The sequence below is a fragment of the Saimiri boliviensis genome, chromosome 13, assembly GCF_048565385.1.
Source record: "Saimiri boliviensis isolate mSaiBol1 chromosome 13, mSaiBol1.pri, whole genome shotgun sequence".
NCBI classification, from domain to species: Eukaryota; Metazoa; Chordata; class Mammalia; order Primates; family Cebidae; genus Saimiri; species Saimiri boliviensis.
This window is the reverse complement of record NC_133461.1, coordinates 53,029,172-53,050,144: the sequence shown is the minus strand read 5'-3', so window position 1 is coordinate 53,050,144 and position 20,973 is coordinate 53,029,172. Positions and strand designations below refer to the sequence as shown.

Below are 20,973 nucleotides of genomic sequence, written 5' to 3'. Positions count from 1 at the left end.
ATGCCTGTAATCCCAGCTATTGAGGAGGTTGAAGCAGGAGGTTGCTGTGAGCTGAGATTGCGCCATTGCATTCCAGCCTGGGCAACAAGAGCAAAACTCTGTCTCAAAAAAAAAAGATGGTTCTAGATCGAAATGTCTCCATGTCTGGCCCAAGGTCAGCATCATGGCAGTCCCACCCTCAAAGGCTTGAGCTTATCACCTTTGATGGTCCCCTCCATCAGCAGGTGGGTGAGGAAATAATTCAAATAATTTCTTTTGCTCCTGATTAAGGGAGTCGGGTGCAGGTCAGGTCAGAGTCTCCATTCATCTGCCAGCCTCATCCCTTACATCTCTCCCGCCTGGTGCCGCTTCATCCAGAGGTTTGTATATTTGATGCAGGGCTCATCATGACACAGTCCCTGGGAGCTTTTTGTAACAGGATGCAAGTTTTCTGCCAGTGCCGTTCTTTCTCCTTTGCCATGCTTGGAAGTGAACCTTTCGTCTCTGAGCCTGGAAAAAGGCATGGAGGTGGTGAGCGTGCAGGGCAGAACTCATAAGAGGTTTTCTGCAGCTATAAGCCATTGATTCTTAACATTTAGGGTCATGAGATTCAGTGTTTCAGAGCCATGTGACAATGGCAGGGCAGATTAGAACCTCACACGTGGTTGATACTGTGGCCTTTCTTTCTGATTGCCCTCTTTTCCCACATTTCAGAACTGGCCCACTGTGGAGAATCGAAATTTGTGGCACCCAAACTGCTAGCTTCTCAGGCTGAATTTACTGTTGAAAGCAATGATTTATTGAGGAGACATTCTAGTACTAGCTATACCAGATGATATATAAATAACACCTCATCTGTACACTATTCTGAGAAACACATACTATCTATATCTACATCAGTATCTATGAAAGTGTTATCATGTGACCATTGTTTCCATTTATGGGAAGTTTATTCTCATCTACATGTGCTGGCATTTGTGGCCTATGTGACCGTGTGACAGATGGCTGGATAGGATCTTCAGGGGATAAAGGTGGTTGCTGCTATCAGAGCCTGAACCAAATGTTCAGACGGGCAAAGTTTATCTTGATACCTCTATGCCCGAATTCAGGACTCTTTCCTGGCCTTCTGCATTCATCTGCTCAGGCTGCTGTAACAAAATACCCTAGACTGGGTGGCTTAAACAACCGACATTTACTTTCTCAAAGTTCTGGAGCCAGAAGCATTTCAAGATTCTGGCCAGTTTTGGTTCCTGATGAAGGCTCTCTTTCTGGCTTGCAGATGGCTGCCCTCTACGTGCACCCTCAGGAGGCCTTTTTCTGAGTGTGCACAGAAAGACGGAGGGCGAGCTCTCTGCTATCTCTTCCTACAAGGACACCATTGGATCAGGGCCTCACTCTTATTAACTTTTTTACCTTTAATTTTTTTCCTTAAAGGTCATAGTTCCAAATATAGCCAGATGAGGGGTTAAGGCTCCAACATGTGAATTTGGGGAGGGTACATACACGTTCAGGCCATAACACCCTCTGTGCACTCACGATCATCCACACATTCCTCTGGTGGCCCAAAAGATTTACTTGGCATTTTAACTCCTCCCACCTTTAATTTCCATTTTCTCGTGGAAGATGTAGCTTCTTAGCTGGCTTAGAAAGAAGGGACAATACCAGATGGATGGCAATTTTAGAGCAAACTGGGCTTCCCCATCCTTATCTATTTGTTCATCCAGCAATCATATATTTTAAAGCAGGCGCTTTCTGAGGTGCTGCGTATAGAGCAGTCAAAATACAGGTGGAAATCCCTGCCCTTGTGATGCTTCTATTTCTACTGGGAGCAGGGGCATGGAGACAGACAATAACAAGAAAAACAATTAAGTCAAATTATATGGTGTTTTAGAGGTTGATAATTGCTACTGAAAAAAATGCAGACATGAAGGAGAGGGAGTGTATTGGGGGTGGGGCTGCAATTTTAAACCTTGGAGCTAGAATTTGCTGAGAAAGACACATTTGAAGGCCAGGAGCTGTGGCTCACACGTGTAATCCCAGCACTTTGGGAGGCCGAGGCTGGTGGATCATTTGAGGCCAGGAGTTTAAGACCAGCCTGGTCAATATGATGAAACTCCTATCTCTACTAAAAATACACAAATTAATTGGGCATGATGGCACCTGCCTGTAATCCCAGCTACTCAGGAGGCTGAGGCAGGAGAATCACTTGAACCCAGGAGGTGGAGTGCTGCTGTACTCCAGCCTGGGTGACAGAGCCAGACTGGAAAACTGCCTCAAAAAACAAACGAAACAAAACAAAGCAAAAAAGAAAGACATTTGAGCAAACAGAAGGTGCCCTTGGGGAAAGAGCATTTCATGCCAAGGAGCAGCAGGTGCACAGGATCTGAGGTGGAAGGGTGTGTGGTGCATTGGAGGCCAGAGAGACTGGGGTGGAGTGATTGAGGGGTGAGGAGTAGGAATGGGACTGTGAAAGTGGGGCATATAGTTTTTTTTTTTTTTTTTTCCAGTTTTGTCTTAATCTATTCAAGAAACTGGCTCTTAGTTTTACTTATCAACTCCATTTGACCCAAAATCATAATTCCAAAATTGAAGGTGTAGAAACAGTTTGGAGTAGGTATATCAGAGAAATAGTTTAGATTCGCTTTTTTTGCAACTTCTTTGGAATGAGCCACAGACATCTCTTGCTCAACCAGACGGAGGAAATGACACAAGTAGAGAAACATTACATAGACTGCAGGGTGACAGCACAGCACAGGGGTTATGAAAATCAAAGGATTACCCCAGAGCCTGTCTCCAGCCAACCAGTTTCCAGCAGCTCCTACGCTTTCAAACACACTCTTCCTCTTTGGTGTAAATCAGAAAGCGTGTGACAAAGAGCATTTACCTCCCACCTCTCCCCTGCACCTCTCAGTCACTGGTGTCTAGAATGTATGACTGGCATCTCTCTTCTTTTTCATTTCTGTGGGAGAAATGAGTGCCAGTGTAGAAAATCCTCATGTTGAGAACAAATGTCTCTGTTTGGTGGATACTTTTATTTCCTTCAGTGCAGATCAGCTTAGATGAACAATTAAAATGCCTATAGTCTCATATTTTTCAAACTGCTAGTCTTGACCCATTATTGGTGACCTATGTTTTATTTATTTATTTATTTATTTATTTATTTTTGAGGCAGGGTCTCACTCTGTCACCAAGACTGGAGTGCAGTGGTGTGATTATGTCTCTCTCCAGCCTTGACGTCCCTTGCTCAAGTGATCCTCCTGCCTCAACCTCCTGATTAGCTGGACTACAGGCATGTGCTGCTATGTCCAGCTAATTTTTGTATTTTTTTCTTTGTAGCAATGGTTTTTTTCCATGTTGCCCAGTCTGATTTCAAACTCCTGGGCTCAAGTGATCTACCTGCCTCAACCTTCCAAGGTGCTGGGATTACAGGCATGAACCAAGCTCAGCTAGTGACCTATTTTATATCATAGACATACACACACTCACCCTGGAGGAGATGAAAGGCACCCTAAGGAAGTTTACTTATCATTGAAAATATAATTGAAACATGAAACAAACAGGTTCTTTGAACTACGTATAAGAATTGACCATGCAACTCTTCATCTCTATGGGGTCTTGTCTTTCATCTTTGTATGTAAACCTAGGGACAGAATAGCAGGGTTTATTTAGCACTACCTTCCACTGGTTCTGAAACCATGCCATTATAGCCTCATGTGGTCTTATTTTTGAAAATGCAGGCTTTCCTTCTTCCTTTCCTTTTTCTTTACCTTTGTTATTGTTCTTAATGATAGACTAATTTGGTTCTCATATGAAAAAATGGGAATTCCTGGAAGTGTCTGATACATTTGAAGAAACTCAACAAAGTAAGATTTTATCTGAGCTTCCACCTAATAGATCATATTCTCAGCAACTAATCACACCTTCGTGAAATGCCAATGCAATTAAAAACCCCTGGAAGCTAAAGGAAAAGGAACCTTGTTTTGTCACTTGTCAGTTAAGCAGTTTCTGCGCTGAGCATCACTGTGGTAGAGCTTATCTATGTGTTCATGCAGCAAAGAGTCATAGGTGAAGTCAGAGGTTCCGAAATTGCATTGCCTGGTTTAACATAAATCTTCTCCACTTGCTAACTACGTGGACCTTGGTCTAATTGTCTCTTTTCTGAACTTCAGGTTCTTTAAGTGTTATCTCAGCATGATCCCTTCCTCACAAAGTTTCTATGAAGGCAGAATGAGGTGACACTTGCAATGCACACAGCACAGGGTCTGCCATATGGTAATTGTGCAAAACATATTGGCTGTTATGAATTTAAGTTAAATGTACAAGTCATTGGCCAACTCTAGAGGTTGCAGGAAACACAGATATTGATTTGTGAGATGGCCCTAATCCGCAGAAGAGACAGACTCAAAAGATGACTATGATATAAAAGTAGAAGTAATTAATGTATGAGAGAGGGAAAGATGAGCAAAGGACCAGGCAAGTGCAGAGGACAGAGGGGTCACTTCTGCTGAGGAAGCCCCCAGAAAGAGGACATGGAGGAGGTCACTTTTTGGTTTTAGTGAAAAATGAGAAGGAAACAAATTGACTATTTATTTTTTATTTTTATTTTTTTGAGACAAGGTCTCACTCTGTCACCCAGGATGCAGTGCAGTGGTGCTCGCAATCTTATCTCACTGCAGCCTTCATCTCCTGGGTTCAAGTGATTCTCCTGCCTCAGCCTCCTGAATAGCTGGGATTATAGGTGTGTGCCACCATGTCCGCCTAATTTTTGTATTTTTAGTAGAGACTGGGTTTCACCAAGTTGGGCAGGCTGGTCTGGAACTCCTGACCTCGGGTGATCCACCTGCCTCAGCCTCCCAAGGGCTGAGCCACCATGCCCGGCCTGAATTGACTTTTTAGTAGAAGACAGATGGACATTTTAGGAACAAAGAATGACGTTGGCAAAGATAAAAGGGATGTGAAAATGTGCATTGTGTTTGGGGGAAGGATGGTCCATTCCGTTTGGGTTAGAGCATGAAAAAAGTAAACATGATTTATGCTGCCTATGGCTGGAAATATAAGACCTGTACTTAATTTGGAAAGTAGAAAGGAGCCATTGAAAGTACAGTCACCCCTTGGTGTCCGTGGGGGGTTTGTTCCAGGACTCCAAGAAAACTGAAGTTCCTGATATAAAATGCTGTAGTGGTTGCATGTAACCTACACACATCCTCCTGTCTACTTTATTATTATTTGTTGTTATTTTTAATAATAGAGATGGGGTTTCACCATGTCGCCCAGGCCAGTCTCGAACTCCTGGTCTCAGGTGATCCACCCACCTTGGTCTCCCAAAGTGCTGGGATTACAGGAGTGATCCACCACTCCCGGCCCCTCCCATATACTTTAAATCATCTGTAGATTACATATAATACCAAAGACAATGTGAGTGCTGTGTAAATAGTTGTTATACTGTGTTGTTTAGAGAATAATGACCAGAAGTTATTACCATTAGTCAAAGTCTATACATGTCCAGTACAGATGCAGTTTTTATCCAAATATTTTCTCTCTGTGATTGGTTGAATCTACAGATGTAGAATCCACAGATAAGGGAGGCCAACTGTACAATGTTCATGACCCTTCTTAGAAAAATGGCATTTAAGGAGTGTGTAGAAAATCTGTCCTGAGCTGCTTGATGAAATACTATGAATTTCTAAATTAGAACCAAACCATTTGTAGTGAATTCAGATATGTCATGGTGTTGTGTCGCCATTAAAACATTCTCCTTTGTGTTCATTGATGTGCACTCATTTTTTACACTTCTGTTTTTCCTGTGCAGGTGTGATCTCCATTCCTTTGTACATCCCTCACACAGTGTTTGAATGGGATTTTGGAAAGGAAATCTGTGTATTCTGGCTCACGACTGACTATCTTTTATGTACAGCATCTGTATATAACATTGTCCTCATCAGCTATGATCGATACCTGTCAGTCTCAAACGCTGTAAGTCAAAACATTAATTTATCCCCCTTAGAAGATTATGTAAATGTACGTGTTGGATTCCCAAGCAAAAATTCTTTGAAGCCTAATTTTTAATTTAATTGACAGACCTTGGAGGAGCCCTCTCCTTTTGTTGTCTGGCATAAAGTTCTTGCTGGTTGTTAGTTTGTATGATTTGGATAATTCACTCACCTAGGTGCTGTTGAAATGGGAAGAAATCAAAGAAAACCCAAGGCAAGTTGTCCCAGTTGGTATACTGAGTCTATAGTAGATTGGATGGACATGACATTCATGGTAGGTTTATCGGTTCCACTCCGTAGATATACTGAGACCTGAATATATTCCTTGGAATGGAACTTGGAGGACAGTAGAAAGAATCCCAGACTTTGAAATATGATGAGGGAATCAATTCTGAATGGCCAAAGGAAAAGACAGTTACAGGGAAGCTACAGTTTACACAGTGGGACCAGCCAGAAAGATCAAGTCCTCATGCCATTTAGAACCCATGCCCAGGAAGCCAGAACTTACTCAAGATTTGGAATAGCCTCATCTACGAGTTAGTGGAAATTCTTAAGTCAGGTAAATTTCTCAGCAATGGAACGAAGGAGAAAATAAGGTTGAAGTAAGGACAAGGGGGCCACAGAAATATGAAGCAGTGATCTAAAACCTTTGAGGCCTACATGGGAGGCCTTCATTCCCATCTCAGGGACCCAACTCTTTGGGAGACTACTGTGTGATAGGCATTTTGCTGAGTGCTGGCTTACAGAAGTGAATATGCAGAGTCTCTATTTTATCTTCTTTCGAACTTTTGTTTTGGGTTCAGGGGATATGTATTCAGCTTTGTTACGTGAGTAAGCTGCATGTTGTGGGGGTTTTGGTGTAGAGAATATTTTGTCACTTGAGTAATGAGCATAGTATCTGATAGGTAGTCTTTTTAATCCTCTTCTTCCTCCCACCCACCACCCTCAGGTAGGCCCCAGTATGTGTCGTTTCTTTTTTTGTGTGAGTCTCTATTTTTGACGAGCATAGTCATCTACATGGAGGTAGATCCAGGAACATGTGGATTCAGTACAATGGACCAAATGCTGTGCTGGGGGCCTTGAGAGGACAGTGACAGCTCTAGCCTGGGAGGATTGTGCAGCTGGAGGTTGACAGGATTGGAAGGTGTATTAGATCAGGCAAAGATAAACTACTGTGACAAAGAGACTCTAAAATGTGGAGGCTTAAGCAAGATAAAAGTTTGTTTTTCTCTCACACAACAGTCCATGAAAGGGTACATTCTCTGCTCTAGGAACTCACCCAGGAACCCTGCTGGCAGGTGGCTCTGCACCTTGTAGGGCAGGGACTGGCAAACCTTCACTATAAAGAGTCAGATAGCAAATATTTTTGGCTTTGTAGGACCTACGGTTTCCATTGCAACTGTTCAAATGTACCATTGTATCCCCCAAACAGCCATAGATAATATATACAAAAATGTACTTGGCTCTGTTTCAATAGAATTTTATTTATCCAAATAGGTGGTGGGCCACATTTGTTACTCTGTCACCCAGGCTGGAATGCAATGGCATGATCTTGGCTCACTGCAACCTCTGCCTCCCAGGTTCAAGTGATCCTCCTGCCTCAGCCTCCTGAGTAGCTGAGATTACAGGTGCGCACCACCACGCCTGGCTGATTTTTGTATTTTTAGTAGAGATGGGGTTTCACTGCGTTGGCCGGGCTGGTCTCGTACTCCTGACCTCAGATGATCCGCCTGCCTCTGCCTCCCAAAGTGCTGGGGTTACAGGCGTGAGCCACTGCACGTAGCCCATATCTATTATTTCATGGACAGTAGTTGTCTGGCCTCTGCTTTAGGCCATTCTCCTCTGCATGGTCAAAGTCAGGTTGTTGTCATACTAGATTCTGGACAGGAAGGGGAAAGGGAAGAAGTTCAGAGCAAAGGATTTTTCTTTTAACCAAGTAGTGCAGAGTCACGCAGTCATTTCCACTTACATTTAATTGGTGAAACTTAGTCACATGGTCCCATCTTGCCACAAAGGAAGCTGGAAAACTCTAGTTGAGCCACCACATAGTCAGGAAGGAGGGGAGAATGGATGTGGGAGGGCAGCCAGCTGTGTCTGCCCCTTAGCATTGAGTACTTCATTGGCACCAGAGTCCACTGCAGTTTGTATTGTATGCAGACAGTGCAGATCAGCTTAGATTAACAATTCAAATGCCTATAGTCTCATATTTTTCAAACTGCTAGCCTTGACCCATTATTGATTTATGAAATCAGTTTAGTGGGCTGTGACCTTTGTTTTCAGTGAAAAAATACGGAATGAAATAGAATAGAACAGCTGAGGATGGTGGCTCACATCTGTAATCCCAGCACTTTGGAAGACCAAGGTGAGTGGATATCTTGAGGTCAGGAGTTGGAGACTAGCCTGGTCATTAGGGTGAAACCCCATCTCTACTAAAAATACAAAAAAATTAGCCAGGCATGGTGGTGCTTGCCTACAATCCCAGCTACTTGGGAGGGTGAGGCAGGAATATTGCTTGAACTTGGGAGGTGGAGGTTGCAGTGAGCTGAGATTGCACCATTGCATTCCAGCCTGGGTGTCACAGCAAGACTTCATCTCAAAAAAAGAAAAAAATATTGAATAGAACAAAATAAAAAATTAGAAAACATCAGAGTATCTTGAATGTAAGAAAATTAAATACTGTTTTATGAATACTTTCATCTGTGTTCTTGGTTATGATATATAATATATTTTTTACTTTAGATCACAGTCAAGTGTTTGAAAAACAGTGCTCTAATTCAGAATCTTTCCCATTTGCACTTTACATTTTTTCCTTTCTTTCTGGGTTAACATTTCTTTTTAATCTCCACTGGATGTTCCTAGGGCTTCCTTATCTGGATGGCTCAGCTTTTGAATTTACTCTCAGGTTTAGGGGCAGAAAAGGGACAGCTTACCCAGTTGGGCAAAGTACTTAGAGGTTATAGAGAGATGAGGGATGATGCCCAGAGAGAATTAGACTTTCTTTTTGTTTATTATTATTATTTTTTATTTTTATTTCTTTGAGACAGAAATAAAATTTCTTTCTTGCTCTGTCCCCCAGGCTGGAGTGCAGTGGTACACTCTCGGCTCACTGCAAACTCGGCCTCCTGGGTTCAAGCCATTCTCCTGCCTCAGCTTCCTGAGTAGATGATATTACAGGTGCACAACACCACGCCCAGCAAATTTTTGTATTTTTAGTAGAGAAGAGGTTTTGCTATGTTGGCCAGGGTGATTTCTTTTGACCTCAAGTGATCCTCCTGCCTTGGCCTCCCGAAGTGCTAAGATTACAGGCGTGAGCCACCGTGCCTGGCGTGTTTTTTGTTTTTAAATCCTAGTCTTGCCCCAAGGAATTCCCCTGGCAATTCAGGCTGTAAACCTGATGAGGGATGGGTTGGCTAGGTCCTGGGTCCCCTGTGCACAGCACAGAGTAGAATACATAGGTTCCACAAATGAATGTGTGGGTGCTGGCAGGGATGCTCAGGCAGACCTTGTACCTCTGCTGGCGAATAGTTCAAATGCAGCCATGTGAAAACAGAAGGAAGCCTTCAAAGACCACTGGGAGCCCATAGGAAGCAGCAGTGGGGGAGCTGAACCCTTACTATAGCTGAAAGTAAGAAAGGGGAAAGGGATGGGTGGCCTGGGAAATGGAAAGCTGACAATAATTTGGAAAAGAAAAGCTCAGTGCAGGTGGAGCACATAATTACAGTCCTCAGAGAGGTTTTCTGGAGGGGCAGATTCCATGTGGCTGAAGTCAGAGTTGGGTGGGGAAGAACAGCAGGTCTTCATGATAGCTGGAGGGAATGGGAATTAAAATGTACATAGAGGCTGGGCATGGTACATAGAGGTGGCTCACGCCTGTAATCCCAGGGCTTTGGAAGGCAGAGACTGGCAGATCACTTGAGGTCAGGAGTTGGAGATCAGCCTGCCCAACATGGCAAAACCCAGTCTCTACTAAAAATACAAAAATCAAATGAGCTTGGTGGTGGGTGCCTGTAATTTCAGCTACTCAGGAGGCTGAGGCAGGAACTTGAACCTAAAAGGTGGAGGCTGCAGTGAGCCGAAATTGGACCACTGCACTCCAGCCTGGGTGACAGAGCGAGGCTCCATCTCAAAAAAAAAAAAAAAAAAAAAAAAAAAAAAAAAAAAAGCCAGGCATGGTGGTTCATGCCTGCCATCCCAGCACGTTGGGAGGCTGAGGCAGGCGGATCACCTGAGGTTGGAAGTTCGAGACCAGCCTGACCAACATGGAGAAACCCTGTCTCTAATAAAAATACAAAATTAGCTGGGTGTGGTGGCGCATGCCTGTAATCCCAGTTACTTGGGAGGCTAAGACAGGAGAATTGCTTGAACTTGGGAGGTGGAGGTTGTGGTGAGACGAGACAAGATCATGCCATTGCACTCCAGCCTGGGCAATGAGAACAAAACTTCGTCTCAAAAAAAAAATTGTACACAGAATTAAGATAGTAAAAGAAGGGTATTTCTTTACTGGCAGGAGAAGAAAGAAACTTGACAATAAAATCAAGACCACAGGAAATCCTGCCCTGGGAGGACTCGCTGGGACATGATGCTTGTTGCTAGGGCTACCATAACAAGACCACAAACGGGGTTGCTGAAAACAACAGGAATTTATTCTCTCCCATTTCTGAAGATTAGACATTTAAAATCAAGGTGCCGACAGGGCCATCCTTTCTCGGAAGGCTCCGGGACACCTTGTTCTGTGCCTGTCCTTTAGCTTCTGGTGTTGCCAGCAACCCCTGGCATTCCTTGGCTTGTAGATGCATTCCTCCAGTCTTTACCTCTGTTGTAACGTGGTGTTCTCTCCCTGGGTCTGTGTCTGTTTTTCTGTTTTCTCTTCTTATAAGGACATATTGGATAGGGTGACCCCTAATTCAGTATGAGCTCATCTTGATTACATCTGCAAACACCATATTTCCAAATAAGGCCACATTTGCAGGTACTGAGGGGTTGAGGACATCACCATACCTTTTTGTGGGACACAATTTAAGCCACAACAGGCATTTAGAATGGTCCTGAAATCCATCTCATTATCACCAACAAGTTCTAGTAGGCTGCTCAGCCTCTCGAAAGAAAACCCTGATTGACAGAAGGCGTGGACATTTTATTGGGGTGGGGCAAAAAGTAGAGTAAGAGACAGTGTCCTGAATAACAGACATATTCCATAGTGGGCAAGAACTAGGCCACTGCGGGATTTCAGGGACACCACTCCATGCAGCCTGAGTCCGGATTCAACCAATGCCTGAGCTGTCTGTCTTTCGAACATCCTCCCTGGAGATGCAGAGATCAGCATCCTCTTCACAGCTCCTTGGCTGTCCATTATTTCAACTGACCTTATGCATAATGGAAGAGAGATCATTTTCCAACATATTGTGTTGTATCATTACCAAGGCTGAGCAGAGCAATTAGAAAACTAAACGCAGCTTTAGGACCATCTGGGTATTGTTACCATCTTCATAATCATTAGATTTAGTGCAAGAGATGTATTAATTAGTGGCACAGGAAGCAGCAGGCCAAAAAAAAAAAGTGTATCACATATGAGAGCTTGTGGTCAGCACCATAGGCATTTTAACTTAGCCTCAGAAAAACACAACCAACCCACCTCCCTACAGTTAAAAAAAAAAAAACGTAGTGTTTTTATTGTTAAATTATTAACTAGCTTTCTTTTACCTCCAGCCAATAGAGGTCTTCTCAGCCTGTATAATCCAACAAAGAAAGCATGCTGGGCAATGTTGCACCCCTTTAAAACCACTGCAGAATGAGACTCAAACACTCACAGAAAAAATATGACACAAGAAATAGAAAAAAGGGGGCATGTTCCAATTACATGGGTAGATCAGTTTTTTTTTCCTGGAGTGAGGAAATCAGAGAAACATGGAACATGTGAGCTGAAAGGAACCTTGGAACCTTACTGATTCATTTTTTTGAAACCTTACTGATTTAAATAAGGTTCAGAGAGGTTGTCTGTTCCAGGTCGCCTTAAAGAATTCCTTATCGCTCATATAGTGATTGGTCTTAGGTGTCTTTAGATTTAGAAGACATTCTTATAGATTTTATAAGGATTGACATAAGGATTTTGGATCCTGTGATCAGAGGGCAGTCCTCACTCACAGAATCTCATTATCCTTTATAGAAGCCTGTCCTTGTGACCAAATGGAGTTAGAATATTCTTCATTCTTAAAAAAGACAGTGGCACTAGTCACAGTCGTGTCTCTCAAAGTGGATGGTCATCACGGCTTTGACACTATATTTGTCAGATGGAAAGGCTTGCACAAAGAAGGGGCGTGGGTGGGCTGGGTGAGCTCAAGTTTATAATCACAGCATTTTGAGAGGCTGAGACACAAGGATCACTTGAATCCAGGAGTTTGAGACCAGCATGAGCAACCTAATGAGACACTGTCTCTGTAAATAACAACAGCATCAAAAATGTAGCCAGGTGTAGTGGTGTTCATCTGTGGTCCTAGCCACTTGGGAGGCTGAAGCAGGAGGATGACTTGATCCTAGGCAGCCTAGGCACAGCTGCAGTGAGCTGTGATTGTGCCACTGCACTGCAGCCTGGGCAACAGGACAAGACTTTGTCACAAACAAACAGACATCAGGAAGCGACTTGGTAATGCTTAACAGCAATGTGGTATTTATCTGCAGCAGGTTTAAAAATCTTTTTTGGGCCGGGTGTGGTGGCTTACACCTGTAATCCCAGCATTCTGGGAGGCTGAGGTGGGCAGATCACCTGAGGTTAGGAGTTTGAGACGAGCCTGGCCAAGATGGTGAAACATCGTCTTTACTAAAAGTATAACAATTAGCCAGGTGTGGAGGCAGGCACCTGTAATCGCAGCTATTCAGGAGGCTGAGGCAGGAGAATTGCTTGAACCTGGGAGGTAGAGGTTGCAGTGAGCCGAGATCATGCCATCGCACTCCAGCCTGGGCGACAAGTATGAAACTCCATCTAAATAAAATAAAATAAAAGTATTTTTGTCTGTGATTAATCTTGGGAGTGATAAGAATCCTTTCTCTTTTTGATTCCACCTTGAAGTCTGAGCAAAAACCGCAGAGTAGATTCTTTTGGAATATTGGAATCAGATTAGGCAATGACTTTCAAACTTTTTTGACTGTGACTACAGTGAGAAATGCGTTTGGCACTGTGATTCAGAGAAACAGCATTTCTCCTTACATATGTGTATCTCTGTTTCCCAAGATATATTGCTTTGTTTCATGAAACATCATCAAAGAACAGCTACCCTCACTATGTGTGATGCATTCTGATATCAACTACTCTATTTCATCAAAATGCTTCAGCTTGCAGATTGAGCAATACTGTGGGAAGGTGTGCCCAACTTCAGTTGTTTGACATTCAGATTAGTGTCAATTAGGAAAAACTGCTTTCTTATTTTAGACATTGGCCTTGATATTTTCTATAGTATCAGAGATTTAACCTTGAAGGTTACTGTCTTCTCCCCTGAAAACCATTAAGAAAGTTTGCATCTTGGCCCAGGCTCCACTGAAGTCGAACTGTCTGCCCTGGTCCACATTATGATACCCATGTTAGTTAATGTCTCCATCCTTTGCACATCCCCAAAATTTCTAAGGGCCTATGAGATACTTTATACATTCAATATGCATTTATTTTATTGAAAATAATTTGTTTGGTCTCTTCTAGGTGTCTTATAGAACTCAACACACTGGGATCTCGAAGATTGTCACTCTGATGGTGGCTGTTTGGGTGCTGGCCTTCTTAGTGAATGGGCCAGTGATTCTAGTTTCAGAGTCTTGGAAGAACAAAGATAATGAATGTGAACCTGGATTTTTTTCAAAATGGTACATCCTTGCCATCACATCATTCTTGGAATTCCTGATCCCAGTCACCTTAGTCGCTTATTTCTACGTGAGTATTTATTGGAGCCTGTGGAAGCGTGATCATCTCAGTAGGTGCCAAAGCCATCCTGGACTGACCACTGTCTCTTCCAACACCTGTGGACACTCATTCAGAGGTAGACTATCTTCAAGGACATCTCTTCCTGCAGTGACAGAAGTGTCTGCATCCCTTCATTCAGAGAGACCGAGGAGAAAGAGCAGTCTCATGTTTTCCTTAAGAACCAAGATGAATAAAAATAGAATTGCTTCCAAAATGGGTTCCTTCTCCCAATCAGATTCTGTAGCTCTTCACCAAAGGGAACATGTTGACCTGCTTAGAGCCAGGGGATTAGCCAAGTCACTGGCCATTCTCTTAGGGGTTTTTGCTGTTTGCTGGGCTCCGCACTCTCTGTTCACAATTGTTCTTTCATTTTACTCCTCAGCAACAGGTCCTAAATCAGTTTGGTACAAAATCGCATTTTGGCTTCAGTGGTTCAATTCCTTTCTCAATCCTCTTTTGTATCCATTGTGTCACAAGCGCTTTCAAAAGGCTTTCTTGAAAATATTTTGTATAAAAAAGCAACTTCCACCATCACCACATCAGTCATTATCTTCTTAAAAGACAGTTTTCTCACTTCTGTAAATTTTAGTCTCAATCTCACCTAAAGGAATTGGATCTAGCCTTTATCTTACCCTTTCCATTCTACCAACAAATCTGTACTTTGAAGTCAATGGAAAATTACTCCAGTGAATAATAGCAGTATAATGAATCGATAATATTTTTGTAAACTTGGGGCCATAATAGTAATACGTCATTCTTAGTCATTACCTCTTCCTTATCTTTTAGATGTTAATATCATGTTGATTACAAAAACAACAACAACAACAAAAACCCAAAATCCAGTTTTTGTTTTCTATGTTCCATGTATAATAGTCTTAGGTGAATTTCTCTTTTTTATTTTGTAGTAATAGAAACTTATTCAGTTTGAAAATCATTCCCTAAAGCATGCACTAGGAAAAAGAGCCTCCTGGCTGGGACTGCCCCACTCTCTTCTGGTCAGTGGGTGGGCAAGGTGGGGTTTGAGCTGGCAAGAGCAGGGAACAGGAATGTGCCCAGGTGAGCTCCTGTGGGCTTCCAAATTTTGTATTCCCTATCCCAGGAAGGGAGAAAGCATAGTGTGGGAGAGGAAAGAGCTGATGACTGCCACTCTCAAAGGTCCTCAGTAAAGTTATTTTGGAGGTGCTGGTAGTCACAGGATCAGAAAGCAAGAGATAGACAATGGTCACCAGTGGTTGAAAGTATGGCTTGTCCCTTTTCTTCCTGTTCTGTTCTTCCAGCTTCCACATCAGCCTCTTTTTGTTAGAAAATATGGAAGAGGAAGGCTAACAGATGGTGAAGGGACTACATGATTAAACTAGACAGACCTGGTGTACAGTCACTGAACTAGTAGATGCCAATAATAATTATTTTAAAAAATGTCTATTGAAGAGAGTGTCTTGCTTTGTCTCCCAGGCTGGCGTGTAGTAATGCAATCATAGCTCACTGTGGCCTTGAACTCCTTGGCTCAAGCAATTCTCCTGCCTCAGCCTCCCAAGTATCTAGGACTACAGGTACTCACCACCACACCTGGATAATTAAAAAATTATTTTTGTAGTGATGAAGTCTCACTGTGTTGCCCAGGTTGGATGTCAATAATTATTTTTTTAAGAAACATTAAAAAAATGTTTTTAAACAGATTCTTGCTCTGTTACCCAGGCTGGAGTGTAGTAGCATGATCAGGGCTCACCACAACCTCTGCCTCCCAGGTTCAAGCAGTTCTTGTGCCTCAGCCACCTGAGTAGCTGGGATTACAGGTGCATGCTACCATGCCTGGCTAATTTTTATATTTTTAGTAGAGATGGGGCTTTGCCGTGTTGGCCAGGCTGGAATTTTTTTATTTTGATAAGACAGGATCTCGTCATGTTGCCCAGGCTGTTCTCAAACTCCTGGGATGAAACAGTCCTCCCACCTTGGCCTCCCAAAGTGTTGGGATTATAGGCATGAGCCACCATAATAATTATTGCCTGGATGTCAATTATTATTTTAAAATATTGTTGTATTTATGTAATGTCTTTAATGCATTTGCTCAATATTTTACATTGCATTGTTGAGTTATTCCTTTATTATTTGGTTAGTATAGGTTATATTTTACTGATAAAATCACATTCACATCGTTGGGTGATGTTTTGTCCTTTTTAAAAATTTTCTTTTGAGACGGGGTCTTGCTCTGCTGCCCATGCAGGAGTGCAGTGGTGTGCTCTCAGCTCACTGTAGCCTTGACTGCTGGCTCCAGCAGTCCTCCTACTTCAGCCTCCAGAGTAGCTGGGACCACAGGCACTTGCCACCATGCCCCACTAAAAGTTTTTAAATTGCTCTCTTTCTTGAAGTGTTCTCTGTCTGTCCTTGTCACAAAATTTCATTTTTTTCTCATAGTTAATTTCATCTTTCCTGTAAGATTTTATTGGTGTTTCTTTTATAACTTTGTAGTTCTTACACAATTTAGTCATTTTTATGTTTCTTAGAAACTTTAAGCTTTTGATTAACTTCAAACACTAAAATACGAAAGTCTTGTAAGTACATGAGTGCTTAGAAATGTACATAACTTTTATATACTCTTATGCCTTACATCAAAGTTCAATATGAGAAATACGTGTTTAACATTCAATAGTAATTTGAAAATTTTGAGACATAAACTCTCTCAAGTGCACACATTTTTATAAACTTGCTGCTTGTCTGCTGTTGATTTTAACATTTATATAAATTAGTAGTTGTGGATTTCATATGATCACTGGGGGCTTGAATGTTCATGGAATGGAGTAGTCCTATGAAAACTTTTCCCAATTGAACCCTAGGGTTTTTTTTTTTTTAAATGTATTTTCTACAGTATATATAAAATACAATATGTATTACATTTCATTCAATCTAAGATGCTGTCAAGAAAAGACATATTGTCATTTTATTTACTGTATTAGTCCATTTTCATGATGCTGATAAAGACATACCCGAGGCTGGGAAGAAAGAGAGATTTAATGGATTTACAGTTATATAGGGCTGGGGAGGTCTCACGAACATAGTGGAAGGCAAGGAGGAGCCAGTTACTTCTTACATGGGTGGCGACAGGCAAAGAGAGAGAGCTTGTGCAGGGGAACTTTGTTTTTAAAAGCATCAGATCTTGTGAGACTCATTCACTATCACAAGAACAGTGCAGAAAAGACCCACTGCTATAATTCAGTCACCTCCTACAGGGTTCCTCCCACAACACATGGGAATTGTGGGAGTTACAATTCAGGATGAGATTTGGGTGGGGAAACAGCCAAGCATTATAAAAGAGAAAATGCTGCAAATTGTCTGATAGAATGCTTTAAAAAAATCACATTGATGATAAGCTTCATTCTGATTTTAGAGTTCAGAAGTGGACAATATGTGTCTTAGAAGTGATGGAATATGATATGTGTGTGATAAATGAACTGAGTGAAGCTAATCTATGAAACGAGAGTTTGAAGAATAAATCCTATGATGGTACATGTGTGTATTCATTAAACAAGTGTTTACTGAGGGTCTATCATGTATTGGCTACTTATTGTAAAAATGCCTATGAACCATGCCAGTAAGGTTTAGATTCTCCAGGAACAGGAATTTTACTTTGGGGTTCTTTTAGTACACTACCAGGCACGCCATAGATGCTCAGTAGATGCTTACTGAAAAGGCATAGCATACTTGAGGCATTTTCATTCAAATGGAAGGTGAATCCCAGCTTTAAAATTCCAGTATTTAAAATTTGCACTAGAGGAACTTTAAAATATGTTTTCCATTATAATAAAAGCAATGTCTACTTATTGTAAGAAGAAAAGACATTATTACAACAATTCCTGTATATAAGGTGTAGCCATAATGATTAGTTCAGTGAATGTATTAGTTTGTTCTAGCATTGCTATAAGGAACTACCTAAGACTGGGTAATTTATAAAGAAAAGAGGTTTAATTGTCTTACAGGTCATCAGATTGTACAGTAAACATGTCTGCGAGGCCTCAGAAAGCTTACAATCATGGCAGAAGGTGAAGACAAAGCAGGCATGTCTTATATGGCCAGAGCAGAAGGAAGAGAGAGAAGGGGAAGGTGCTACACACTTTTAAACAACCAGGTCTGTTGAGAACTCACTATCATGAGACCAGCAATGGGGAAATCTGCCCCCATGATCCAGTCGCCACCAGGCCTCAACTCCAACATGGGGGATTACAACTTGAGATTTAGGTGGGGACACAAATTCAAACCATATCAGCATAGATGTTTCTAAAGAAAAAAAAAAAACCATAATGTGATCTCATTTTTTGGAAACATATATTTGTACATGTAAATTTCTAAAGATATCTTCAGGCAAATGGTTTCATAAAATGAGGTCTTCTGTTTTAGAATGAGTAATCACTGCCCTCTCCCCTAAACGTGGCTGGCTTATAAAATCTGATTTTTAAATATTTATTTGCTCATCTTAAATCCAGATCCAAATCCACTGGCATAATTGGCAGAATAGTCCTAAGAATATTGGCTCCTAAGTATTGGCTTCCATTGGTATGTATAGAAATGGACTCCTGAAGAGTGAAGAGGGCTTTGGGATATAAATGCTGATTAGGAATGACACTGCAGGTCAAGTGGTTTTTTTTGTTGTTGTGGTGTTTCAAGACAGAGTCTTGCTCTGTCGCCTAGGCTGCAGTGCAATGGTGCAATCTCGGCTCACTGCAATCTCTGTCTCCTGGGTTCAAGCAATTCTCCTGCCTCAGCCTCCCGAGTAGCTGGGATTACAGGTGCCCACCACCATGCCCTGCTAATTTTTATATTTTTAGTAGAGATGGGGTTTTGCAATGTTGGTCAGGCTGGCCATGAATTCCTGACCTGAGGCAATCCACCCACCTCAGCCTCTGATTACAGATGTGGGATTACAGATGTGAGCCACCGTTCTCCACTGCTCAGGTGTTTTTATGAGTCATGAAGCTTTCAACATGAGTAGCTGAAGTATCCTAAGAGCGATTTTTTTCTCTTTTTTTTTTTTTAGATGGAGTCTCACTCTATTGCCCAGATTGGAGTGCAGTGGTACAATCTTGGCTCACTGCAGCCTCTGCCTCCTGGGTTCAAGAAATTCTGCTGTCTCAGCCTCCCTAGTAGTTGGGATTACAGGCATCTGCCACCACATCCATCTAATTTTGGTATTTTAGTAGAGAGGGAGTTTCACCATGTTGGCCAGGCTGGTCTTGAACTCCTGACCTCAGGTGATTCACCCACCTCAGCCTCCCAAAGGGCTGGTATTACAGGCATGAGCCACTGCATTTGGCTCTAATAGGGATTTTACAGAGCTATTTTTGTGGCTTTTTGGTAAAAATTTTCCTGTAGTAAAGATCTTTGTATTTGAAGAAACTCTTTTTCACATTATGATTTCAGAAAAAGAAATTCTAGAATACAAAGTAAATTTTTATTGTAATAATTGCCATCAGTCAAAGTTGAATGAAGCAAAGAGAAACCATGTTAATTATTTTAAGCAGAAGGAATTTGATCCAGGGAATTGGTTAACCCAGAGATTAATACTTTGAGAAAACAGCTAACATCTTTAAGAACTGAGAGAATATGGAGAATATAAAGGGAAAATGATGTCAGCAAAATCTAGGATCTTGGAGAAGTCTCTGGAGGACTGATGCTTGGATTTCTGATTGATTCATGATGCTTTGTGGTTAGGGGCTTGGGCATCCCAATGGGTGGGGCCAGCTAGTGCTCAGACTGCCACGTCGGGTTGAGGGGACAGTCATGGCGGCTGCTGCTGGTGCCTCGGACGGGGTGCACTGAGGTAGGAGGCTTTCTGTGCACTGCCGCTGAAGGGAAGCCAGCTCACTCGGGAAGTGCTGTTTCTTCTCAGTACTTCCTGTCTTCCTATTTCTTGCCAGTGTTTTCCATTGGTGGAAGCTAACTGAAAGCCAGCTGACGAGAGAGACTGAGAAATAAGATGTGACTCCTGGCTCCAGCCTATGGTGTGGTGTCTACAACAGTGGGGCTGAAGCTTATAGACAACAGAGAAATAACTGGCAAAAGCATCTTGTGTTTAAGCATAATAAAGTAGAACTTTGGCCTTTAGGGATTTCACACCTTCAGTTTCAACTCTACCATAAGCAGCCTGCTACTCCATAACATATTGTAATTTGTAGTTTTCTTTTTCTTTCTTTCTTTTCTTTTCTTTTTTTTTTTTTGAGACAGAGTTTCACTCTGTCACTCAGGCTGGAGTGTAGTGGCACAATCTCAGCTCACTGCAGCTTCCGCCTCTCAGATTCAAGCAGTTCTCCTGCCTCACCCTCCCAAGTAGCTGGGACTACAGGCATGTGCCACAGTGCCTGGCTAACTTTTGTATTTTTAGTAGAGACAGGGTTTCCCTATGTTGGCCAGTCTGGTCTTGAACTCCTGGCCTCAAGTGATCCGCCCGCCTTGGCCTCCCAAAGTGCTGGGATTATGAGTGTGAGCCACCACACCCGGCCAGTAATTTGTAGTTTTCTTAAGGCACAAGTTCAAATCAGGTTCCATTAGGTAGGTGCGCTGAGTGACTTGGCTGCCAAACCCAGCACCCTTGTTCCAGGGAAGTTTCCTCTGTTCTCGACAGCAGTGTTTACTACGTGTCTAACATGTTTTTGTGTTGGTGACGGAGGTGAGGGAGGAATGAGGAACTCAGCTCAGCTCTACACTTCGTAACAGAGGTTCCCAGAGAGTGGGTCATGGACGTATCTGGTCAATACAATGACTTGAATTTGTTGTCATGAATTATAAATTGACAAATTTCTCCTTAAAATTGGGATTTTAGCTTTTTTTTCTGCCTGAAAAAAATTGGAAGATTCAGTAATATTGGGCCCACATTCCCTCAAGAAAATAATTCGCTCTGTAGCCCCAGCTACTCAGGAGGCTGAGGGAGGAGAATTACTGAGCCCGGGAGGTGGAGGTTGCAGCGAGCCAAGATCGTGCCACTGCACTCCCAGCTCGGCGCCTGGAGACAGAGCAAGACTCTGTCTCAAAAAAAAAAAAAAAAAAAGAAAAAAGAAAACAATTTGCCTGTCTCTT

At 42.3% G+C, this 20,973-nt stretch overlaps 1 protein-coding gene across 3 annotated transcripts in view; it reads left to right on the top strand.

The window, feature by feature from the left end:
• The window catches only part of HRH4 (histamine receptor H4), a 42,583-nt gene extending 23,883 nt beyond the window's left edge, over positions 1 to 18,700 (top strand). For all 3 annotated transcript variants that reach the window (XM_074383673.1, XM_074383672.1, XM_003924774.3), the window contains 2 exons: positions 5,789 to 5,952; positions 13,657 to 18,700. In XM_074383673.1, coding sequence (XP_074239774.1) covers positions 5,789 to 5,952; positions 13,657 to 14,469 — 977 coding nt within the window. In that variant the 3' untranslated portion in view covers positions 14,470 to 18,700. The remainder of the gene's footprint in view (positions 1 to 5,788; positions 5,953 to 13,656) is intronic.
• The last annotated feature ends 2,273 nt before the right edge of the window (positions 18,701 to 20,973 follow it).